Source organism: Culicoides brevitarsis, chromosome 2 (genome assembly GCF_036172545.1).
Source record: "Culicoides brevitarsis isolate CSIRO-B50_1 chromosome 2, AGI_CSIRO_Cbre_v1, whole genome shotgun sequence".
NCBI classification, from domain to species: Eukaryota; Metazoa; Arthropoda; class Insecta; order Diptera; family Ceratopogonidae; genus Culicoides; species Culicoides brevitarsis.
In genome coordinates, this window is record NC_087086.1 from 1,383,093 (window position 1) to 1,410,384 (window position 27,292).

Genomic DNA, 27,292 nt, shown 5'->3' on the forward strand with positions numbered 1-27,292 from the left:
ATGTATAATAATAGTAGTGACCACGAGCTTGAACGCAACACGATTCTCAATCGTAGCGGAAATAGTTTTAAACGGACCAAAATTCAGTTGCGCAAAGCAATGAGTGAGTGCGACGAGACACTGCCCTATGACCCAATGCATCAGCAACGAATGCGCGAGACAAATTTCCATTCGCCCGTGAAGAAGAAAACGAAAAATTCCGTGGCTTTTACGCAACCACTCTTGCAACAATCGCCGCAAATCGCGAATCATCCGCCGCAAAGTACGCCAGATTATCTGCTCGCACAGCAACAGCGGATTAAGGAGTATAGCAACGGCGGGAGAAATAACACGGATGTCAGTTATAGCGACACGTATTCGAGCAGCTCGTCAGATTATCGGGCAGTTGGCGTTGTGAGACCGCAAACCAATAACAAGTTGGCGGGACAACAAGCAGCGAGTAAATTGCATGGCAGTAAGAATAGTTTGTTGACGCGCAAGAGTACGCAGAGTTTGTGCAGCTGTGATGCGGAAACGGAGGTAAGAAATTTTACTTTTTGGGTTTTGAAATTTATTTTTAAGTTTCAAATTTCGAAAAATTGATTTTTATTTTTTTTTTATATCAAAAAGTTTGTTTTGAGAATGGAAAAATAATTTTTTTTAAATTATGAAATTATTATTTAAATTATGAAAAAAAACAATATTTTTCTTTTTAAGGAAAAGGTTTCAATTTCAAGCAATAAAAAATTTAAAACTCAAAAATTTTTTTTAGAAAAATTTCATTTTGTGAATTAAAAAAATTTCGGTATAAAAACTAAAAAAAAAATTCTTAATACAAAAAGTTTATTTTTAAAACTTAAAAATTAGGTTTAAAAAAATATTATTTGAAAGTTTATTCTAAAACTTAAAAATAATTATTAATTAATAATAATAAAAAAAATTTTAAGCTCAAAAATAAATTTCTTAAACAAACATTTTACTTCTCAAACAAAAATTCAATTCTGAATCTTAATTTTCTTTAAAAAAAAAAATTAAATTAATTTAAAAAAAAGTTAAAGTTAAAGTTAAATAAAAGTTATTTAAATAAAAGCAAAAACTATTTTTTTTATTTTAATTTAATTTTATTTTTTTAAAATAATATTAAAATATATAAAAAATTTATAAAAATTGTTTTTTATTTTTTTTTATTTTAAAAATATTTTTAAAAAAACTCTCATTTTCAAGCTCGAAACAAAAAAAAATATAAAAATATAAAGTTGAATGAATTTAAATTATTTTGTTTCATAAAATTTCGCATTTTAAAGAAAAAACAATTGAACGTTCAAAGACCTCCAATTCCAAGAACGTAGTTTTCAATTGTTTAGCTTTAATTGCTTTCTCAAGACACTTCACGGAAATATTTGTAACTGAATTGGTTTCCGTCGTTACAATGCTTCTCCTTCTTCTTCAACAAAAAAAATTTTGCCTCGAGTGTCTTGAGTGCTTTTGATAAAAATCTTACGAAAGGGTAATAATTGGACAAAATAAAATTAAAAAAGGGAAGAGATCGCCACAATAATAAAGGACAGAAATTCATAAAATCCCATAAAAGAAGAAGTAGAAAAAATAGAGAAAAAAAACAGATTGTGGTTATAGTATCTCATAATTTTTATTGACGTTGTCCTCAAAAAAAAAAGCAAAAAAGGAGTGAAAGATAAGACGATACAATACAATTCACTAATAAAATAACAAATCCTTGGCAAGCGGGATACAAGAGGGAATGAAGATCCTAATCTGCGACAAAAGAAAAAAAAAATGAAAGTCCCTTAGATCGGTCACATCGTTAGAGATTTAATTGAATTGGGTTGGAACGTGCTTTGCGTCATTGTCGCAAACTTTAAAACTTTTTCATCTCATAAGCTCTGTTTGAAAAGTAACTTCTACTTTAAAACAAAATCTGTTAACGAAAAATTTTTACCGACATGCGTTCGTTCACCTTTTAACAACGAGCGTCTGTTTCTGACAGAAAATACAGAAAATAGTAAAATCGAGCAAAAGGGAAAAAGAGAGAATGATACACTTTTCATCACATTTTCCGCTTCAAAGAGCCTTCTCCGCCATTTCTGTGCCCGCAACTACTTTAGTGAGACACGCAAAACTCGGGAACGTGCGAGCAAATATTTCCATTTAAAGGAGCAACCATGCAGTAATTACCCTAATTTTGGTTTACGTGGCATTCCGTTTCTTGTAAACTGTTGATTTTCGCGTACCTTCGTTGCGTCGAGGGAATTTCATCGCAATTCCTCGCCAGACGGGACAAAAATCTTTTATTGCTTTGCTTGAAATGAAAATCTTGTAACCTTGAACGAAGAAAAAAATAAGATTTTCTGAGATTAAATTCTGATTTGAGAAAAAAAAAATTCAATTTGTCTGAAAACTTAAATAACTTCAAAAAATTGAAGAAATTTAAAAGAAAAGATGATTGATGATTTCTTTTCCCAACCAAAACTGAGAAAAAAAAATATCCATTTCTACAGTGATACAAATTACGACATTATGAGAGAGAAATATTGCCGACCACAGTGATAAGAGAAAAGACTGTTAGCAAAAATGAAGAAAAATGTAGAAGGGGGAACACGCGATAAATTTTTTTTTCCTATTCCAACATTTTCTCTTAAGACAAGCAATAAATTTTTGCCGTAGAAAAATATTGCAAAATGTGGGCCAATGTCAAATTTCTAAATTCACAAGGCAGGAAAGCAAAATGAGAAATAAAATCATAATTTATGGAAAATGACCATTTTATTGAACGAGCAAAGTTATGTCAATGTCAATCGAATGAAGTCGATAAATAAATGGAAGAAAATCATTTTGTGAGTGACATGCTGACAATGACAAGCAAAAAGTAGACTTTCATTCAAATAAATGTCAATGTTGTCATTATAGAAATGAGTTTTGAAAAGAAATTAAGGTCAATTAACATAAATATTTTTTAAAAATCTAACAAACTTAAAAATTTTTAATAAAATTCAATTTTTTTTTTCAAAAATTGAAATTTATTGAAGATTTTGAAACCAAAATTCGTATATTTAAAAAAAATTGTAAAATTTGAGAATCGCTCTTTGCTAATTCGAACAGAAAAAATCTATTAATAAAATTCTATTTTATTTTTATTTAAAAGTAAGAATTTTTTCAAAAAACTTAAAATTTATTGAAAATTTTGAATACATATACAAAAATTTGTACATTTAAAAAAATGTAAAATTTGAGAATCGCATTTTTGTTAATTCAAACGAAAAAAAATCTATTATAAGTTAACACCTTCATAAGACATAAAATCATGACTTTTAAAAGCAAATTCCGGAACTATAAACGATGAAAAATGTTGAAATTTAAAATTTTATGTTCGAAACGTGATTCCATTGTCGTTGCCTTGAAAGACAATATTTCAACTGTAGTAATCGATAGGTATAGCAAAAAATCTCCTTTCCATCTAATAGCTTGCATTTTTAGCGACCTCCATTGAAAAAGTAATCGAAAAATCTCCTCCCATAAAATTACCGCAATTTCCGTTCATTCGACTTTTTTTTTTGTTCCTCACGTCATTTTTATGTATGTTTTTTGTTCTTTTTTCTCATTTCCAGTTAATACCAGATCCCTTACGACCACTCTATCAATATAGTTTAGATCGTAAAAAGGCACGACATACCTACACGTGTGAGCAAAATGCACAAATTCTTATGCGATTGGAGAAGGAGCATCAGAAGAAATACGGCTCAGCTGGCAGATTGGTAAGTAATTCCATGAATTGTCTCTCTCTCTTTGTAGTTTCCTTCAATTACGCGCGAAAGATAGCTTCGTAGCTCGATTACCGCTGAAGTGAATGATTGAATGGTAATTGAGGCACATTTGTTCAAAAGAGTCTCTTTGCAGCGCCATGTCAATTAACTCTCGTCGTCATCGTTGTCGTCACAAAAGCTCCATTATGTGGTTTTAAATGAGCGTCTAATGAGACTTTTGTGTCGGATAAATTTACCTTTCAACCTTCAGTCGTCTGTTAACAAAAAAATAGAGAAAAGTTTTCATGAAACTTGTCAAATCATGCCTTGTTGACTTCATAATACCGCACAAACACCCCAAAACACTCACATGACTGAATTTTCACACACACACACAAAGTCTCTTTGTTGGCCTGTAATACCCCTGAAAATGTAACTGTATCCCTTTTCTGTCAAACGGAAAAATCACAACGAGCAGAAATTCAAACGATCATTCAACTTTCTCGTTTTCTTGCGTCAATTTCCCTCAGTTTGTATCCCGGAGATTTCTGCTGAAATCAAAAAATCATGTTTCCCGAAGCGTGTTTACCTTTAGAGTACGTCGCACTTTTCTGACATGTGTGTGGGAAAACAAGGCAAACAAACGCACATATATACGATTATGTGGTTTTCTGATGATTTTATTTCATGAACATGTAACAGTTTTACAACCACATTGCAAACACACACACACCTGTTTCCAAAAATAGTTCATTCAGAGACATTATGGAGGAGTTATTTTGATGTCAGACCAAATTTGGAACTTTATTCTCGATAAAATAATTAATCTTTGCTACCTGGAGGCTTTGTGAAAAGTTCATGTATCGCAAAATTTTCTCTTATAAAAAATTGTATTTAAATGAAAATCGTTTCATGGAAAATTCATTAAAATTTAATTGAAAATTAATAAAAAAAAATAAAAAAATTTCAAAAATTTAAAAATTAAAAAAAATTAAATAAAGTTAAAAAAAATTAAGAAAAAAATTTTGAATTTTAAATAAAAAAAAAATATAAAATGAAAAAAAATTAAAAAAATAAAATTAAAAAAAATATTAAAAATGAAAAAATTAAAATATTAAAAAAATAAAAATATTTTTAAAAAAATTATTAAATAAATTAATTAAAAAAAAAAATTAATTTTAAATAAATTAAAATTAATAAAAAATATTAAATTAAGAATTTATTTATTTTTTATTATAAAAAAATTAAAATAAAAAAATTTTTTAAATTTTATTATAAGAAAAATTTTTTTTTGAATTTAAAGAAGTTGAAAAACAAATTTGTAAAAAAATTTAAAAAATATTTTAATTAATTTATAAATTGATAAAATATTTTTTTTAAGTTAATCTTTTTTTAATAGTATTTTTTTTTTAATTTAGATATCAATATTTTGTTCTTAAAAGACAATTTTAGTAAAAAAATTAAAAATAATAAAATTTTTTAATTCAAGCTAATCGAAGACAATTTTCCATAAATTGCAATTCGTGAACTGTTCACAATACCTAATTTGTTATGCAGCAAGAAAATGTCATTTCCAAACATTCTGTGGTTTTTTCTTCATCTTCATCCCAAAAACAAAAAAAAGCATTCTAACCTCCTTTTCTACAGTTCAGTGCATGTTCAAATTCCGACTTGAACTCGACAACGCCAAACACCCTTCGGACATCCTTTGGTTCAGCCATTAATCTTACGACGCATAACAAAAGAGACGTCGTCGTCGAAGATCCCGTCGCACGAACAACAACCTCACGACGACACACGCCTAATTACAATCACGATAACAATAATGAACAAAATAATAGCCTTGATTACCAAAATAACTGTGGCAACAACTCCGGTAGACAACAACAAAAGCAACAGCAACCGACATCATCATTTGTTGCAACAATTTACCGTCGTACCGACAGTTCGGGCATTCATGGCAATTATTCGTATGATGCCGGCGCAAATGTTGATGAGGTAAATGAACGAGAAATATTTTTCTCATATGGATGTGAATCGTCGTATCGGTGTCGAGCATGTTCTATCTATTTCACTGTCTCTCAAAAAAAAATTGCATCTCTTATATCCTCAACGTGCTTGTTATATTTTATATATTATTATTATTATTGATGTTGCTTTGTTGTCGTTGTTGTCTTTTTTCTAAAATAATAATAACAAAATTGAATTTAATATCGTCGTCATCAGTCGTTGACGGGGGACTGATTACCTGAAATGAAAATTGGTTTGAATTAAATTTTGATTTTATAAACTTGAAAAAAAAAAATTTCTGAACGAAAAAAAATTTTAAAAAAAAATATTTAAAAAAAAAAAAAAAATTAATTTTTAAAATATTTTTGAAAAAAAAAATAAATAAAATTAATTAATTTTTAAAAAATTTTTAAAAATTAAAAAAATTAATTATTATAATTTAATTTAAAAAAATAATTTATAATTAATTAATTAATTAATTAAAAATTAATTATTATCAGAAATTAAAAATTTTTAAATATTTTTCGTAATTTTTTAAAAGATAAAAATTCTCCAAAACAACCCCTGTATTAAAATTCAAATAAAACTCTACTTTTATTGTGATCATGTTCTGAAAATATTATTATATGGCCCTAACATAACAATAATATTGCTTTGCATGCACTTTCCATACTCACATACGGTCCAGACAAAAGACTAATTTTGTTGGGAAGCTTATTGCACAACACTAAACACACACACAATCTATATAATTATGTTTTGAATATTATTTGCGTTTGCAATATCTGATGCAAAATAATAATAATAATAATATTAGCCTAAATATTCTCCGCTCTTGCATAAATATCAATTACCATATTTTGTGTTGTTGTTCTTCTATGTGTGCGTTTTCCATCTATTTTCACTGGATAATGATCATAATTATTTGTATGTTTTATTGCCAGTTCAGAACATCGTCTAACTCCGCAAAATAAAAATTGTTTGTGTTTGCCAATTATGATAATATGATAGTTGAAGAGAGAAAATGCACACTAATTAAGGGTATGAATGCCGTTCGACGAGGCAATAGAGAGCGACAGGTATTCCGCCGATAAATTTCATAACTAACAATGATGGATGTGTGGCAAGCAACCCAGTTGTTTTAAATAAATGTCGAAGAATTTTTCGGGATTATAAAACCAATAATCCGCTTTCGGGATGAATGCTGTAGATACGAAGTTGTATGGAAATATGATGAACCAAAGTGCATTTTACGGTTCAAAGGTTTATTTGGATTCATGGAAATTGATTCATGTAAGATGGATTTCATGGAAGCTTTGAAGTTAATTAAAACGATGTATTTTGAGTCTCTTTTGATGTGATGCAAGGGATTAAATGATAAGATCTTTAAATTGGTTCGTAAAATAATAGGAAAAGTTAACAAAAGTTCGTTCAAATAATCAACGAAAGAGAGATGAAAATTTAAAATTTAGTTAAACTTCAAAAATGATTAAAAGTTATAAATTATTGGGAGCAAAAAATAATTTAACAGGAGCTAACTTCACAAAAACTGTTCAAGAACAAGGATTAAGAAGCTTAAAAAGTTTCAAATTTGGATTTGGAACTCAAATAATGAAAAACTGACTCTTTCTGATGAAGTTGAAAATAATTAAACAAGAGCTAACTTTCTGAAAATGTTTTAAAACAAGAGCTGAAAAGCTTTAAAAGTTTCAAAATTAAAGCTAAAAACTAAAAAATTAAAAACTGACAAAATCCTAAGTTTAAAAAACAAAAAATTATTTGTGAAAAAAAAGTTGAAAAATTTAAAAATTATTTGAAAGACAACATTTTTGCTTAAAATCTCAGTTTTAGTGAAAAATCTAAAGCAAAATGCATTTCATAAATATTAAATAAGGCAAAATATGTCAAAATTTCACCTTTTTCCTCCTCATTATCGAATATCATTGCAAATTATTTGCACACGTACCGACCATTCAGATTCAGCAAAATTGCACAGTCGATTAAATAACAATTTTACCCTTATTTACACAGATTTTTCCTCCCTCGAAATTATGCTCAAAAACATATTTATCACCTTATTGGCGTCGTCGCTACTCATCGATGCCGATGACAGCACAGCCATTGATGTGATTTAAAATGTTCGCTACTATAATTGATGCAATTGACAAATATGGTCTCATGATAATTTTATCGCCATTTATCCGCTTTTGTATTCAGACAGAAAAAAAAGTTCTTTCAAAATAAATAAAATATCACATTACGGGACTTTTCCTCCGTGCCGTTGATGAATTGCCGCTTTTTTTTTATTTAAATCGTGATTTGAGCCTCCTTTTTCATGTTTATCCCTGTTGTGTGCGATGTACATAAATAATAAAGAGATCAGATGTCAAGATAGTGATAAATCTCGTGCTTTTGTGTCTTCTTTGCATTTTTGTCGCGCGCAAAACGATCAAATGTTGGCAAAAGGGATTGCGGGAGATAAGAAAATGTTGGAAAATTGTAAACTTTTTATCGACAATGATGCTAATGATCGAAGTTTTTCGCTCACACTTGAGGATTTTCGCAAAAATCGATAAAGTTTTGTTTATCCAAGAGATTACTTGTGATTGTCAGCACTTTTCTCTCAAATTTTCCTTTATTGTTTATTAATATTCTTGTTTTTCGTGTGTCTTCGAGGAAAAAAAGTAGTTTTAATAAATAAAAGTCTTGCTCGTGTTGACTCAACTAATAATAATAATAAATAATGTTGTTGTTATTCGACATTCGCGACAGCCAAGACACGGAAGAGTGCAAAAAACGTGTCTGTTGAACGTGGAAAAACTCGCGATGTACGGAGGAAAAGTTTTTCGTCTCTTGTTTTAGTGTTCTCTTAATTTTATTCACGATAAATATTTTTCTTCCTTCGCACGTGTTGTCATCGCATGACCTACTCAGCCAACAACTTCGTTATTTTCTCGAAGACACAACAGCTTGTTGGAAGGAAAATTCTTCTTTTTTGCTTCTTTTTCGTCTAAATTAAATGCAAAGCAGGATTGCACTGTCAGCTGCTTCATTTTTTTCTTTTGGTCGAAAATGACTTATTAAAAATGTGGAAAAAGAAACTTTTTTGAACGATTATTTTATTAGCATTTTTGCTGAATAAAAAAGTTTTTTTTTTCTCGGATGGACGAGTCATCACGTTAGAACAATTTAACTCTTTAAAATAGTACAAAAGGATTTTATTCTTACAAGCACGAACATCATCAAAATGGAATTTCATTCCGACAAACATTCCATCCAACATATGAGACTCTATGGCAGAGAAGAAGCATGTAATGCAATTCAAAAAGTTCGTGCGAAACTATTTTGAAGTCATTTTTGCAATGAATTTAAAAGGAATTTTACAGCAGAAACGTTTTTCTGTGCGATGTTGTGTCTATCTTGCAAGTCAAGAGTGATTTTTTAGTTTTTATCGTAAACCCTGAAAACAAAAATCTGACAAATTTGACCTTTAAAAGAGATTTTTAAAAACTGAAAGTTGAATTTTTAGAGCTAAGATCATAAAAAATGTATCAGAATAAGAGCTGAAAAGCTTAAACCTATCCAAAATTGAATTTAGAATTCAAAAAATAAAAAACTGACAAAATTTGATTTTATATAACAAGAGCTAACTTTTTAAAAATGTCTCAAAAGTAGAGCTGAAAAACCCAAAATGATTCAAAATTGAATTTTAAACTTAAAAACAAAAAACTGACAGAAAATCTGAACTTTTAGATCGATTTTTAACAATTTTAGTTTTATTCATCGAGAGCTAACTTTATGAAAATGATTTAAAAAGAAGAGCTGAAAAGTTCAAAAATATTTCAAATTAAGCCTAAAACCTAAAAAATGAAAAACTAACAAGATTTAAACAATTTTTGTCGATCTTAAAAAAATTAATCTAAAATCCGCTTTTATAAAATAACTCTTTAACAAAAATCTTGTCGATATTTATTTACTTTTTATCCTCTTAACATCACGAAATTACGGAGATAATAATCCGTTCGACTCTTACAATTGCATGCATGCGAACGAATAAAATGAACAAAAATACGTGATTACTGCACAACTGAGCATTTTTTTTTACATTTTCACTCTTTGGTCAAGTAAGTTATTTGTGTCGTGTTTGCTCACAAACGGATCAATGGAATTTTCATCAATTATTAAAAATGCTTAAATGTGTGTGACATTACTACGATGCGATGGGTCAGAAAAAATCTAATTTTAACTGTGAATTGATAAAAGCTTTTAGTACGAATGTCCATTTCAATCAATTATTCAATTCCATTGAATTCGAATTCGTTGCAGTAAAAAACCACACGAGATGATGCATTTCTGTGAATAACTTGAAAAATGGAACAAAAATAAATAAAATTTAAATGGACGCATTTTTTCGTTCAATTCATCGATCTATCTGTGTCACATGAGAGAACGTATCGACGACACATCTTATGAATTTTTTAAAATGCCTTCTTTGCACTTGAACACGCGCGCTCTTTACTTAATATAATTTAAGTGTCTGAGTGTGAGGAATTGAGGAATTCACGATGCGACACTATTTTACAATGAAAGAAAAAAATATTTTAAATTACATTTTCTCTTTGCCTCTCGTTTCGTTCTCGAAAGTGAATAAGTATCGGTTTCAAGTGAACATGCAGCCATCGAGAGGAAATGCCGATGAGATGGTGTCAATGAATTTTTAAGTAGCAAAGAGCAGTTTCTTATCACTTTGCGCTCGTCGAGAACACTTTTTGGAACGCAATTTATCATCATTTATCAGGAGAAAGTCTCTCGAAATGTCACTCAAGACCCAAAAGTTTTGACAAAATGAAAAAAACCGAAAAACGAAATCTTTAATAGAAAAGTTTTTATATTAAAAAAAAAGAGAGAGAATAATAATATGGCATGAAATAAGATGTAAACAAATAAAAAATCGCCATAAAAAGGTCAACATTTTGTTACTACGTCGGGATATTGCGAGTAAGTATTATAGAGAATGACTGTTTACCCCTTTTTCAATCAATATTTTTTGCTTGCTACATTTTTATGTCGGAATAAATTAGTTTTTGGATTCATTTTTGTCGAAGAAAAAATGTTTTTTTCATCGATATTTTGTTTGTTTGATGATTTTTTTGAGAAATAATTTAATTTAAAATTGATTCTGGAAAAGAAAAAAATATTATTTAGATGAAAATTCAAAAAAAAATCTAAAATTTAAAAAAAATATTTTTTTTATTGAATTTAATTTTTTAAAAAATTTTCTCTGAAGTTTGATAATTTTTCAACATGCGAAATTGGCAAAAAAAAAATTATTTCATCAAACCAGAATTTTTTTTCATAAAACCAATATTTTCATTTTTTTCTAACAATTTTTTTTTCTTTGAAAATCTAAAAAAAAATTGTTTAAGGTTAAACGACACAAAAAAGCATTGAAGCATAATTTTCCGAAAAGATATCACTATACAAAATTGTTCAAGGCTGTCACCAAGCAAACATCACAATAGATAAATTTCCCGTTATGCGTGTTAAAAATTTCCCCGAAATCGCATTATTCGCGTTCAGATACAGGATTACCTTCCACAATCCCATAATAGAGACTTATCTCTCTATTTTCTCTTTTTTCATGCAAAATATTTTTTTTTTCTTCAAACAAATTCATTTTTCGCTGAAAACCAACAAGACGACGCGACAACAAACAAACAAGAAAAAAAGCGAAATATTTAATAAACAAAAAGACATTGTTCTGCTTCAATTATCCCGAAATGTTTCTCATCATCATCATTATTATCATCTTCATCAACACACAATGCCAGACAACGCCAATGGATGCAATGAAATCTACTGAAATAAATTGAGTTTTCAAAAAAAAAAAAATAGCAACAACGAGACGAGACGATATATTAAACTTTTCATAAATATATTAAATAAGTTTTTTCTTCTGTGGGCTGATTTTTTTTTTCGCAAGAAATTTGAGGCTGAAGAGATGATATTTATTAATAAATGACAAAAAAGTAACAACTCACTTGCTTTTTTCACTCGATGAAAATTTTCAGTGATTTAACACTCACTCAGTCGGGTTTTTTTTGTTCGTTTTCACTCTGTGATTCTCAAAGCAAGGCAAACAATAAAAAAGTGAATAGAAATAGTTTTCATTTTAATTTTGAGCAAAATTGACTTAAGCGGATTTAAAAAAAAAAATATTTTTAATTTTTAAATTAAATAAAAATTAAATTAAATTGAATACAATTTAAAAAAAAAAATTAAATTTTTTTTTTCGAAAAATTATTTTTTTTTAATTTTTAATAATTTTTATGTAAAAGAATTTTTAATTTTTTTTTTAATAAATATTATAAAAAAAAAAAAATTAAAAAAATTCTTTTACATAAAATTTTTATAAAAATAATATTTTTAAAAAAATAATTTTTCGAATTTTATAATATTTTTTTAAATTTTGCTAAAAATTTTATAATTTTTTTTGAATAGAAAGACAAAAATTCCATCAAAATCCATTTTTTCAAGAAAAAATTTTCGAAATGCTCTAAAAAAGTGAGTTGATAACAACAAAAGAATTTCTTTTTATCCCTCTGACTGACCATTTTTCCGCATCACAAATGCATTTTAGACAGGCAAAGCACAAAAAAGTACATAAAATTCCTTTTTATGTTTATTATTGTTGGTTCTTGTTCGTATGAAAAGCGCCCTGATTTTTTTTTCTGTGTGCAAAGAGTAGCTTAAAAGAAGAATTCACAATGAAAAATAGAAATAATTGTGGATAAAGAGTGTGGTATGGCGAAAGTGAGTTAAACGTAGCGTGTAAAGTATGGAACAAATGCATTTTATGTCTTTTTTATTCGATTGTGAATTGCATTTTTATTCAACAATCAGGTCTTTGTTGCAATCTTTATTAACCTTTTTGCTGCTGTGTCTGTGTTTGCAAGTGAATGAATCGTTTAAAAGCATTTTTTGATACGGATACGAAAAAATGCGAAAAAAAAAGTTCGTTTCAAAGTTTTTTTTAAGTCTCATGTTTGGAGATGAATAAAGTTTTGACAGAGGTAGAAACATTCGGGATGGAGATAAAGATAAGGATTCATCTGACAACACCTCTTTTCAATGTTTTTTGTTGTACTTTTCGGCAAATGTGCATTTACGGTCCATGTTTTAAAAGAATTTCAATCGATTCGAAAGAAAAAAGGAGGAATTTTAAAAAGTTTTAATCAGATTCAATGGAAATTTATTATTTTTTTGAACTTTTAGACTTGAGTTAGACTTTAATGTTGAGAAATAAATTTTAATTTGGGCTTAATTTTAAAATTTATTATTTTAAAAGAAAAATTAACTTTTAAAAAACGAAATTATAAAAAAAATTGATATAGAAATTCATCAAGTCATCATTGCAATGCAAAAAAAATAAAAAAAAAACTTCCTTTACACTTTTTTATGATTTTTCTGTCATTTTCATGAAAAGAAAAAAATCATAAATCAACAAACACAATGAAAAATGTCGAAAAAAATCCCATCCCTCATTACATTATTGATGAAATCAGTTGTCCGAATCACTGTAGACATCATAGATCATTTGTAAAACACTCGCAACGACATAAAAATCTGTGTCGGCATGCCCGTAAATATGTTTCGGTGTGACCAAAATGAGTGATTTATTGCAAGATAAATGCTTTGTTATCGTCGCCACAATCGTCGTGTTATCATTCCAACTGAATGCATGTTACTATATCCGCTCGAGTGGAGAAAAACATGCATTCAGTTCATGTGAGACAAAGAACGGAAGAGCCTAAGTACATCATTTGCTAATAAGTGGCAATTTATCGTCTGTTGTTCGAAATGAACTCAAAACCTACTTGAAATTGCAAGTAAGAAACAAACACGTCTTTTATCTCCGAAAACGAAGGAAATGGAATTGTTTTCGATCAAAGACAAATGTCTTAAAAGCGAGAGAGAAGGAGGAATTTCCTTCGAGTGAAGAAGAGGAATTTACCTGCCAGATAGATAAACACCCCGAAAATGGACAACAACAAAGATGTTATTGAATGTTACAACAGAGATAAGACAAGACAAAAGAGACAACATAATTGGAACAAAGAAGCTTTTCGATCCACTTCCTTTATGGGTCAGATAATGAATTGTTTGTTCCCATCGAGAAATATAAGAAGAATCAATTTACATTTCTCTTTATTTCCATTCAATTCATAATTTAATACACTTAGGTCTTTGCAATTATCGAAAATGTTTCATCCTAAAGATTCTGATTGAAAAATTTTTTATTTAAATTAAAAATCATTTTTAAATTAAATTAATTTAAAAAAAATTAAATTAATTAAAAATTTAAAAAAAATAATGTTTTTTTAACCTAACTTACATTTTAAAAATATTTTTGTAAAAAAATTAAATAAAATTTAAAAAAAAATAATTTAATTTTTTTTTAAATTCAATTTTTAAAAATTAATTAAATTAAATAATTAATTTTAATTTTTAAAAAATCAAAATAAAATTTTTAAAATTTAAATTTTTAAGATTAAAATAAATTAATAAAAAAATAAATTTTTAATTTATAAAAAAATATAATTAAATTTGAAAAAAAAAATAATTACAGTTAAAAATCAGTTAAAAAAAATAATTTTATTTAAAAAAAAAATTAATTATATTTGAATTTTAAAAATTTTAATTAAAATTAAAATTTAAAAAAAAATTTTTATTGAAAAAAATTTTTACGCTACTTTAGAAGATTTTTTTGTAATTTTTTTTTACTTGCAGATTTTCTTTACAAAATCTGAAACATTTTTCTTCATTCCATTCGCCTTCTTTACAAGCTCTTCTCGGAATGAATTATTAAAGTGATTTTGTGTGTGCGTGTGTGTGCAGATTATGGAAAAGGAAATTTTTGGCATAGATCTATTAAGAGCAAAACTTATTCTTCTCAGCTCTTATGGAAATAATGGATGTATGTAACGAAACAAAGAGAATTGGATTACGACTAATTTAATAAGGAGCAATAAAGCATTTGCTGGCCCCATCTCCCTTAAACAACGCACTTTCTTCACAATGAAATTTAGTTTGTACGTTTCTCGAATATTTCTCAAGTAATTTAATTGCTCATTTGGGAATAATTAGACATTAATTAATTTCTTTTATTGCTTTGAGATGACTCAAAATTGCCATTTTTGCGAGATCAAAGCACGAAAAAGGCAAAATAATTGACATGCACGTCGCAAAAATGACAAAAACAATTCAAAACAGGAGGGAAACTTTGCCGGAAAACGGATGTCAATCGAGATGTAGGAAACTGTCGTTGTTCAAAACTTTTCATTGAGTCATCTTTCATTGTCTCTTGCATCGAAAATATCTTAAAATTGAACTTTTTCATGCACATTCTTAACAATTTTTTTAATGGACTCATCTTGATAAAAGTTTTCTTTATCAAATTACAATAAATCCCAGCGTCTTACTTTGCCTTTTTCTTCAAAAAAAAGAACAACAACGTAAAAAAAATACTTCAAATGGCACAAAACAATTCCTTTGTGATTTGAATTTGTATATTTTTTATCGCATTTTTAGTCCTTTACTACCGTCGAGTTGTGTAAGAATCGTCGCATTTGATCAAATCATTCAAATTTCCTCTCTCTTCTGGAATTTAGCGGTATGAAAAACAAGACGTCGCACGACAGATAAAAAAAGTATGTATAAAATAAAAAGGAAGCAAAGTTGCATGAATTCCTTTGATTTTATTTTATTTTGATTTCCTTATCCATCTCTGTCGCTCTCTTGTGCGTTGGTTTTTCTTTCATGTTCGATCATGTTATTATTCTCATGTGCTAACATGCTGAAAGCAAAGAAAGAAAGTAAAAGTTTGAATTAGAAGAAAGTATAAAATTGAAGTTTATTTTGAAAAAAAAAAATTTTTTATTTAAAAAAGAAGAGTCAATTCACTTCAAATTTAAATTTTTAAAATTTATCAAAAAAATTTTTTTTTAAATCTCATTGTTTTGAGTTTCTTCAACAAAAATTAATTTTTTAAAAACGAAGTTTTTATTTTTTAAAATTTATTAAAATTTTTTTTTAATGAAATTTAATTTTTTTTTTCAATACTCAAAGTTTCAACTTTTTCATTAAAAAAAATTTTAAAACGAAATTAAAATTTATCAAAAAAAAATTTTTTTTAAAAAAAATTCTCATAAAATTTTTTTTTAAGCACGAATTTTTTGTTTTTAAAATTTTTAAAAAATTATTTTTTTTAAATCACATTAACTAAAAATTAAGAATTAATTTAAAAAAATTAAAAATTATTTTTGAAAATTGAAAATTATTGATCTTTAAAAATTATTATTAAATCTTGTAAATTAAAACTTTTTATTTAATTTTTTAAACCAAAAATTAAATGTTTGATTGAGAAATAAAATCGTTTCTGTAACCTCTTTTTATCCAAATTTTCCCTGAATTTTCGTGTAATTCAAACACAAATGCTAACAAATAGTGCAAGACACGCGCGTCGCCAAAGAAAAACAGCAGACATCAGCATTCACATTCAATTTTTATATCCATCCAATCGTGCTTCGCATTTCGCTTTTTTGCTCCGTACTTTTGCTTTTCTACCTTTTGCACGATGATCTGATCGAAATATATCGCCGTTTATGTCTATCCTCAAAGAACATTCTCATCATCATCATCTTCCATCGTATAAATGTCGAGAGCGCAGAGACAAGACATGAATTTCCTACAAATCGATGTCGGTTGTAAAGGAATGTTGAGATGAGAAAAAAGTGGCATGACACACACGAAGCGATAAAAAAATCAATTTGCATAAAATATTATTGCATTACAAATGTGTGTGTGTGGGGGAATGTTTTTCTTTTGCTTGCCTTGCATTTAGAGGCAGCTCGAGAAGAGCTTGTTATGCAAATAAAGCTTAAATAAAGTTAAAGTGAATAAAAATATTATGACTATTTTTTTGTACGGTTTTCATTCATTTTCAACAAGGAAAAAAAAAGTGAAAAAAGAGCCCTCTGTGAGTGTTTGTGTGTGCATGAAACAATCCTTTTGATATGGATATTTGTGAAAAGGTAGCTTGCACGATGGCATGAAGTCATAAAACACGTGTTGAAATGCTTTGTGAGCGAGCAAAGTGAAAGGAGGAAAAAAATATGTGGTTTCGTTCTTTTGTTCACTTTTTTGTCGGTTCCCGTGACATCCTCGTCTGTTTTTTTCTGCAGCAATGACAAAATGGTGTGACTTCAACATTTTTTTAATCAGTTATAAAAAATCAGAGACGGATTTTCATTTTTTGGTTCTTGAGCTGAAAAAATATAATTTATTGAAATTTTATTTTTTAACAAATATTTTAACAATTATAATTTAATTTAATTTTTAATTCAAAAATAACTCAATTTTAAATAAAAAAAAAATTAATTAATTAAATTAAATAATAAATTTTAATGAAATTATTTTTTTTTTTTAAATTTTAAATTAAATTAAAATTTTAAATTAAATTAAATTAAAAATAAATTTAAAAAAAAAATTAAATTTTTTTTTTTTTTTTTTATTTTTAAATTAATTTTAATTTTAATTTAAATTTCATTTAAATTAAAAAATAAAATAAAAATTAATTTAAAATTAAATTTTTTTTTTAATTTTTTAAGTTTTTTTGATTAATAAATTTTGTTGGTTTGAATTTTTTGAATTTCATAATTTTATGAAAAAAAATTCAAAATTCATCACAAAATTCAATTTTTGTGATAAATTTAAAAGCTTATTTGATGAAATTTTTTTAAAAGTCTGTCACTGCGAAAAACAGATAAAACAGGAGAGTTAATCGTATTTTATTGTGCATAAAATGAGAATGGGAGTTTATTATTATTACTTGTCTCGCTCACATTTAAATGCAAAATGTAGGGCGATAAAAATGATGGTTGGTTAAATTTGACGTTTATCTTTTAATGAGGTGTAAATTTTAAAAGTGTCTTTTCTTTTTCTCTCCTCTAATTGCAGGAAATGGTGAACAACGACATGATTCCTAATGCTCCGCCTCCGCCATTGAGTCGTAAACTATCGTTTAACGCACACTTGCCATCGTACAATAACAGCACGAGCAACAATCGCGTCGTTCATCAGCAGCAGCAGCAGCAACCGATAAGCAATAACAACAAAAATGTTGCTTTTAGTAAATTAAATAAACGCGAGAACGGCGGATTCGTTGCGACCAGTTATCCGACGACACAGCAACAGCTTCTGAACAATAAACCAGATTTATTTAACTTTTCATCATCGGGACCCGCGACAGTTTTGTTGCCATCAACCATAGTGCAGCAGCCTACAAAAAACGATAATAATCATAAAAATAAATTGGTACTGGCTCCTGATGATGCAACCGATATCAATATGAAGCCATATCCGCCGCCATTTTATTTCGATGATAATCATTTGCCTCCGCCGCCGCATCATTGTCTCGCCGCAACACCCGGCACAGGCACCAACAAAGAAAACGAACTTTTTTTCTATCATCACGAGCCAGCTGCCTACATTCCCAATAATTACGATCAATTTGGCGGTTGGAACGCTCAAAATGGCCCGCATTCCGGCAAATACAACACAATCGGCTCGCATCACAGCATCAACTCGAAATTTCACAGCAGCGGATGCAATTTGCACGACACGAATCTCCTTACGGGACATCATTTCTCGACGTCGCTGAGTAATTTCGCGCAACCCCCGCCTCACGCATATCATCAATTTCACAGCGGAACTCTCGGATACGGCGGATCTTCAATAATTGGGGGAAGTTTCAACTCGAACGGTAGTTTGACGGAAAAACGCCCTCCCGGATGGAAACATCGCAGCAATTGCCCGAGTCGAAATTCAAGTAGTTCGGGAACGACATCTGGAAGTAAGTAACAAAAAAAAAATAAAAAGTTAATGAATTCGAAAATTATAATTTGATTATCATGTGAAGCGAAAAATAATTGCTCAAACAGATGATGGCGAAATAATTGTCATCATCAATGCAATTCCAGCATAAAGTAATAAAATTTCAATATTGCAACAACAAAAGGCAACGTAATGCCAAATTAATTGAACACAAATGCAGAAATTGGTTCATTAATTAATTAAAATGATCTCGTACTTGACTAACGTTTGATCAACAATTATACGTGCAAACAAGCAAAGACAAAGCAATTTTACCGTTCGGTTAAACAATTTGAGCAAAAAGTAAAATTTCCCTTCAATAATCACAAAATCGGGCAATCAGGAACGAAAAACAACAAACAAAACTTTTTTCTCTTTGTTGTGTGTAATTTAATTAAATTTTCTTGCTTCTCATTATCCTTGTGTAAAAGTTTGCCCTCGAGTCTCATTTCACGTTGTCGTGAAGCAAGGCAACAACAACATTTATTACATTGTAATGCGCTTCCTGAATATCATACCTCGTCATTAGACTTTAGTTAGCAGAAGAAAACTAAATAGGATGGCTGATTAAATTTTAAGAAAATGTTGCGAGACTTTCATGTTCGCCCTAAGCGCAGAATTTTTTTTTTTGTATTATAAGAACGTAGCCTCTCTATATCATCTTAATTTCTGCAACAATATCATTCTTATTTTTTTTTACATTTTTTTTCTTGCCATCATTTTAATTTTCTACAATATTATGTTTATTATGAAGAGGAGTTCAGGCGAATTAGTAAAGTGTAGAAGCGAAGATGGAAAAAATTGTGTTGAGACAATGCATTTACATTTTATTCATGGAAAAGTTCGTTCTTTACGATTATTTTCCAAGAAGCTTAATTAAAAGTAGAAATGGAAGCAAAACGTGTATAAAGGGTTTTGGAATAATGAGAAATGTTCATAATCTCAGAAAAATGTTTTTTTTTACAAAATTTTAATTCTCTCATTAAAAAAATTTCAATTGAAAGTTACTCTAAATATTTTTTATTATTTTTTTTTTACTTTGAAGTTATAAGAAAGTTTAATTTTTTTTTTTTTTTTTAATTTTTATAAAAAAATATTTTTTTAATTTTTTATGAAGGAATTTTAATTATTTTTTAAATATAAAATTAAAAACATAAAAAAATTAAAAATTAATGAATTAATTAAAAATTATAAAATGTGTTGACTGATACAATATTTTAAAATTAAAATTTTAACGAATATTTTTTTTCATAAAATTAAAATTACTTTTTCTACCTAAATTATTTTTTTTAAATTTTTTAAATAATAATTTTTTTTTTTATAAAAATTAAAAAATAATTAAAAATTTATTTTTAAATAAAAAAATAATTTAATTTTTTTTTTAAATAAAAAAATAATTTAAAAAAAATGTATTTTTTTTAATTTAAAAAAAATATTTTTTTTAATTTTAAAAAATTTCTTTTTTTAAAAAAAGATTTTAAAAAAAGTAAATTTTGATTAAAATTAAAAAAAAAAATATTTAAATAATTTAAAAATAAATAATTAAAAAAAAATAAAATAATTGATTTTTAATTGAAAAATAAAAAAATATTTTCAATGTTTTTTCTTTAAATTCATTAAGAAATGAACTATCAAACTGTCAAAATGCAAAAAACAAAAATTAATGAAAAAAAAAATTCAGGAAATTAATTTTTTCACAAATCGCCCGTCGTCTCCATTTTCGTTTGTCATTGTTCATTTCCATTCGTGACACAAACGAGAAAATCAAGTAAATACGTGATTAAGCACAAAAAAAAACTTACTCAACAATTTTTCTTGTTTCTCCCATTTTTTCATTTCCATTCCGTTACAACTGTTACACTACAAATCCGACGATGCAAACATGTGTCTCAACACACAAACACACACAGAATGGGATCTACCATCGAGACAATGGCTTGCCGTAACATCGATCCTATTAATTACGGCAGCAGCTGGCGTTGCTGTTCCATTAGCGTTACGTGTGTCAGCCGGTGCACCATTAGAGGAACGTCTAGAGGTAGCAACACAATTACTTGAATCAGTGCCTTTAATTGATGGCCACAATGATTTACCATGGAACATTAGGAAATTTTTACACAATAAATTAAATGATTTTCCGTGAGTATTATGCCCGCCTTCGTTACTTTTATTATTTTTATTTTTTTTTTTTTTGTTGTTTTTCTTGTTGTAATTGTTACTTTTGTTGTACAAACAATCTTATGCTTGTACGGTAATTAAATTACACAAAAAAAAAGTAAAAACACCCCTTTTTCGTGCACACAATGGGGTTTTAAAGGCAATTAATTACATTCGTGTGCCTAAATAAACTCTTTTTTTGTTGTTTTTGCTTGTTCCAACAGATTCGATAAAGACTTGAAGACAGTAAAACCATGGAGCGTGAGTCAATGGAGTCATACAGATTTGCAACGAATGAAAAAAGGAAGGCTTTCTGCTCAGGTAAGTGAAAAATTTATCTTTAAAAGACTTTTAAACATTAAAAACGAGAAATATTTTACTTTTTTATCAAAATTTGACAGTTAATATATTTAAAAATACATTTTGATATAAAAAAATAAATTAAATTAATTTATTATTTAATTAAAAATTAATTAAATAAAATTTTAGCTCAAAAAATGTAAAAAAAAAAATAATTTTAAAAATTAAATTTTTTCAAAATTTGAAAATTTTGTTTGAAAAAATGGATTTTTTTTGCAAATTAAATAAATTAAATTTAAAATAAATAATTAAATAAAAAAAAGTATATTAAAAATTGTTTAATTAAATTAAATTAATTTTTTTAAATTATACCTAACTCAAGCTCAAAAATGAAAAAAAAATTATTACAAAATTAAAGATAATAAAATTAATTAATAAAAAAAAAATTTAACATTAAAAAATGAGAAAAATAAGAAAATTTAATTTTAAAAATGCTTTTCTTAAAAAAAATTCATTTTAGCCAAAAATTAAAAAAAATCGTAAATTTTTAAATTAAAAATAATTTAATTAAAAAATAAAAAAAAATTAAAATTTAAAATTGTGAAAAATATGAATTCTTTTTTATGCTAATTAAATTTTTAAAAAATTAATTTCGTTCAAGAAATTTAAAAAAAAATCGTAAAAAATTAAATTAAAGAAAATTAAAATTAATTAAAAATTAAAACAATTTAATTAAAGAAAAAATCTCTTCTTGCCCTACTTATTTGTCTTTTTTTTCGGAACATCAATTCAATTACTTGTTCCAAATTTATCACTATGACACGTGCTATTTCTATCTATTTCTCCATTCTTCCGTCACAAAAAACGTTCAATTCTCTGCAGAATTTATCTGTAGTCAATTTTCCGGAAAAACGTCATTTATTTTATTATTATTCAAACTCTCTTTAAATTTATTTAAAACAAATTGATAAATATTATTTCAACTGTCTCTTTTTGCCGTTTTCTTCTTGCCTTGAATATTAAAATGACGACACGGCATGAAAGTTTAATGCGATTTGTCACGTGCACACAGTTAAAAATCGACGAAAAATTATCCTTTCTCATTAAATCGGCATTCATTGATTTGCGTCTCATTCTCGTTTGGCAATTGTGCCAAAAATGAAATTAAATCAAAGAATAGATGGGCAAAAGCGAGAGAGAGAGAGATGAAATATAAGCTGAGCTCGAATTTCATGAATATTCAATATTTGGGAATTAAAATGTTTTTAACCTCTGTTGTGCACCTGTTAAATGTGGCAAGCTGCACAGATGAAGGCAAGTTTGTTTTGGCATCTCGTGCGATTCGAGAATGTAGCGTTATAGCGAGAGAAAAGGGTAAACATATTGCACTTAATTTCGTTATGAAAGCATGGTTGTCCGGAAAAAGTGTCTTTCTCTTGCACTGTAGTGCAGTATTTTCGTTGCTTAACGAACGAAATGTACCTTCGGGATGGTTTTCAATCTGTTATGTTCATTAATTTAGGCGGTTTGGATTGAAAATTTGATTTTTGGTGAAAAATTCGACTTAAAAGCTTTAAAAATTGATTTCAAAATTTTTGGAATTTGTTCAGTTGACTTAATTTTCATCTTTAAAACTTTCAAAATTTGTTCAAGCGACAAAATTTTTACTTTAAACCTCCTTTTAAATTCTTCAAAGATCAAATTTCATCAAAAGATGCTCAAACCCGAAAACTTTTACAGACATTTTAAACTTTTTCTCACCGCATGATGCGGTAAAAGTTTTAAATTTCATTTGAAAACGCCTTTTTTTTACCAAACAATCAAGCGAAACACGAATAGCTTTTTACTTACAAATGCTATCAATACGATCAATGCTTTAATGTTGTTATAACAAGAGCACACACTAATGATGTTCGACTCATGGGAGGCATCACACAGCACACAATTCAATTATCGCAGACACTCGTTTTACGTTTTCTCCTGTTTCACAAAATCACAAAATGGTTAATTTTCTAAAAAAAATTTTTTTTTGCAGTTTTGGGCGGCTTATGCACCATGCGAGGCACAGTTTAAGGATGCTGTGCAAATAACCATCGAACAAATTGACGTTATCAAACGTCTCACGGAGCAGTTTACGCCGCAATTGACACAATGTACATCAGCTCTCGGTAAGTTTTCTCCTTTTGTACTAAAATTTAAAAAAAATAAAAATTAAAAAAAAAAAAATTAAAAAAATAATAAAAATTAAAAAAAAAAAAAAATTAAAAAAATTATTAAAAAAAAAAAAAAAAATAATTAAAAAAAAAAAAAATTAAAAAAAAAAAAATTAAAAAAAATTTAAAAAAATAAAAATTAAATAAAAATTCATATCATTCGCAGATATCGTTGAAGCACACAAAAACCATCAGATTTGTTCGTTAATTGGGCTCGAAGGAGGACACACGCTCGGCGGCTCTCTCGGCGTTCTGCGAATTTATTACGACTTGGGCGTGCGTTACATGACACTCACGAGCTCCGCGTGTCATACAACGTGGGCCGATTCGCATAATGCCGATGCACCGAAATACGACGTCAAGCACGGCGGATTGACGCAATACGGAAAGGTGAGTTGTTCAAAAACTTCTCTTGCTCTCCAATTAACAAAACTTTTTTACCTGATGATCGTGTTCTCTCTTGTTTTCTGTATTTAATCAACGACTCTATTCTCTTTAACACATCAAAATCTAATTATTTTATGCTCTTATGAGCACCGAAGTACGGGGAAAAAGTTTTCAATTTAAACAACAACGAACGTCGAACGAAAATTACAGCAAATAATTGCTGATTCAACATTTGCTCGTTCAGAGTTTTCATTTTGCTGTGTCCAACAACAACTTTTTTTTGAAATCATTGGATTTCGGTTTATTTTTTTCGTATTTTATCATCATAGACTGAGAACATAGTTTGTGACGCAGTGCAAATTGTATTGCAATACAAATATTTGGTTTGTTGTACACTTCTCGACATTTTTTTCTCATACATCTGATTTCAATTTTGATGAAAAACCGGGTTTCGATACAAAAATTCGCAATAAAAGCGTATTTTGACACGAAATTGAATTTTTTCAAATTTGCTTGGTTTGAATTAATTGAAATAGATTTTGAGACATGAAGTTTTGACACAAATCTGACATTTTAAGTTCTGTTGAGTCATCTAAAAGACAATTTTTGCTGAAAAAACGCCTGTAACGCGTTATCCATACAAAGATAGGAATTGAAAAGGTACTCGAGAAGTGTAAAGTAAAGCAAAAACACCATGAATTAAATTACTTTTCCCCCTCATGTGTCTCGTGTTGTATATGACTCGTTGGTAAATATCTGAATGAACGTAAAAAAAGATAAAAAGGACATCATCAGTATTCCATGTGTAAGTTGATGTAAATCACTTACGGACCTTTGTAACGAGAATCGCTCGATTTTTCTCTTGTATCGCGTTTCACGACAATCAAGCGACGTTTAATTTAATTGCAATCACGTTACAAAACACTTTTCTTTCAATTTATTAGCAATTAATGTTTTTTTTTCTATTTTTACAATTTTTATATTGATTTTGCCTTACAAAATTTGTTGCTGAGAAGTAATCTCGAAAACTATACGTCTCAGAGCATATGTTTGATAGAGAAAAATGTTAGTTATGACGTGCCCGAGGTTTTTCACGAAAAAAATTTGAAGAAGTTGAAAAATTTTTTTTTTAATATTTTTTTTAAATATTTTTTTTTCTTTTTAGACAATCATTCGCGAAATGAACCGCCTTGGCATGATCATCGATTTATCGAAATCCGCTGTGAGCACGATGAAGGATGTGCTGCAACTCTCTGAAGCGCCTGTGATATTCTCGCATTCGTCTGCCTTCGAGCTCTGCAATTCGTCGCGCAACGTGCAAAACGAAATAATTCAGATGGTAGCGAAGAAACGTGGCATCATCATGGTGAATTTTTACTCAAAGTTTTTGACGTGCAGCGAAAATTCGACAGTGCATGACGCCGTAGGTGAGTGCTCCGTAATTATTTATTGCGAAACTACAAATTAAATAAAAATCACATAAATAAAATATTGATTGCAATCAATTATTTAAATTTTACCTTTTTTCTCGTATTTTTTGCAGCTCATATCAATCACATTAAACGCATCGCGGGCGTTGACTTTGTCGGACTTGGAGCGGGATTCGATGGCATCAATATGTAAGTTTTTAATTGTAAATTTGTGTTGGGATCTTCCCAAAATGTGCGCGAGAGTAAATAAACAACAACAACAAACAAGTAAATGTTAAAGGAAGCATCATGCGGAAAATTTATTCAATCAATATTTGGAAATCAATTGGGAATTCAAAACACCTCTACTTATCTCGTATGCGATACGCATACATTTCGCATGATGTTGTTGATCTCCGTACTAATGATACGGAATTATATAAACAATTATTGTTGGAGGAGGGAATGTTACCTTTTTGTACATTGTCAGTGATGTAACGTTTAAGGTTTTAAAATTTAAGAATTTTTTCTTACCTTTTTCTAAATGAAAATTTTCATGAGAATTTTTTTTTTATTTTTTTTTTTTGATTTCATGAAATTTTTTTTTAAATTTATTAAAAGATTTTAAAATTTATCAAAAATTTATTTGTTAAAAATTTTTGAATTTTTTTTTTAATTTTTGTAATTTTTTTTTATTTTTTTCTATTTTTATTAATTTATTTTTTATTTTTTAAACTTATTTTTTTATTTTTAAAATTTATTTTTTTTTTTATTTTTTTTTTAATTTTTATAATTTATTAATATTTATTTAAATTTAAGGAAAATGTCAATTTTATTAAAAAATTTTTTTTTCATTATTTGAGTAGTTTTTCGTACAATTCCTTAAAAAATTTCTTTAAACTTGAAAAAATTGAAAAAAAAAATATAATTTTCTAAAAAAACATTTTCTGGAAAAAATGAAAATTTTTATTTTTTTATAAAAAAAAAATATTTTAAATGTCTGTTAATGGCAATTTCAATTTTTTTAAAGAAAATTTCCTTTAAAAAAAATAAAATATATAAAAAATTTAAATAATCGAAGTTTTTCCTCAAAATTAAAAAAAAAATAAATCTAAAAAAAACGAAAGTATTTTAAATTATAAAAAAAAAAAATACTAAAAATTCTTTAAAATTTTTTTAAAATCTTAATTTTCAACGAATTTTGAAATTCTTCAAAAAAAAAACCTTTAAACACATCACTGACTCCCCTTCAATGTAACAAACAATTCTTCCCTCAACTCCTTCATATATTATTCGAAAATGTTTGTCTGTCGAAAAAACAAACAAACAGACAACAGCACCTGTTTCATCATATCATTTTCCTCTTTATACCTTATTTACATGTTCAATATGTTGATGCCTCATTTTCCTTTCGTCTCATCGTCACAATCACAGAACGCAACAGAAACAGATCTATTTACATTTCAGCACTTACCCAAAATGGATTATTAATTAGAAAATTCGAACAATTTCATGAAGGAAGGAACTAAAATTCATGCTTCAACGAACAATTTGATTGAATTGAGCTGAGCCTTTTCAAGGGCTTTTGTGCAAATATTTTTATGGGTTCTCAAGTGATGCTTAACGACAAAAGCGTCTGTTGTTGATTATTGTACTCAACTCCTATTTAACTCGTTATAAACAATTAATCGATGAAAAATAAGCGAATTTTCAATAATTTCTCCTTTTTTATTTTCAGGGTACCCCAAGGACTTGAAGATATTTCCTCATATCCAATGCTTTTCGCTGAACTTCTCGGCACAGGATGGACAATCGAAGATCTCACAAAACTCGCAGGCGAAAATCTCCTGCGTGTCATGACGGAAGTCGAGCAAATTCGAGATCAACAGAAGAAAAATGGCATCAAACCGTACGAAGACATACCACCGTTTCAAGCTGATCCTTTCAATTGCACCACAGGAAGTTAATCTCTGTCGTTGTTGCATCAAAACGTCGTCATTCGACAATGAAAGAACTTTAATATAGAGATCTCTGTGAGATAACAATAACCCACGCTTTAAAATCCACACACACGAAATTTTAGATAGAAAATCATCGTGCTATAAATATGTCGTAGGTAGATAGCGAAAATCAACATAGCTCAAAT

At 27.8% G+C, this 27,292-nt stretch overlaps 1 protein-coding gene across 1 annotated transcript; it reads left to right on the top strand.

Annotated features, from left to right (window-relative positions):
- On the top strand, positions 1-27,113 carry LOC134832542 (uncharacterized). The gene is made up of 10 exons (XM_063846602.1): positions 1-519; positions 3,603-3,749; positions 17,766-18,660; positions 20,591-20,819; positions 21,062-21,158; positions 23,173-23,305; positions 23,517-23,740; positions 24,903-25,164; positions 25,281-25,356; positions 26,885-27,113. The coding sequence occupies exons 1-10, from the start codon at positions 1-3 to the stop codon at positions 27,111-27,113; spliced, it is 2,811 nt and encodes a 936-aa protein (XP_063702672.1).
- The last annotated feature ends 179 nt before the right edge of the window (positions 27,114-27,292 follow it).

Coding starts and splice junctions, on each gene's coding strand:
- LOC134832542 (XM_063846602.1), top strand. CDS start 1: ATGTATAATAATAGTAGTGACCACGAGCTTGAACGCAACACGATTCTC. Junction 3,750..17,765: donor ACGGCTCAGCTGGCAGATTG/GTAAGTAATTCC, acceptor CTCTAATTGCAG/GAAATGGTGAACAACGACAT. Junction 18,661..20,590: donor TTCGGGAACGACATCTGGAA/GTAAGTAACAAA, acceptor AAACACACACAG/AATGGGATCTACCATCGAGA.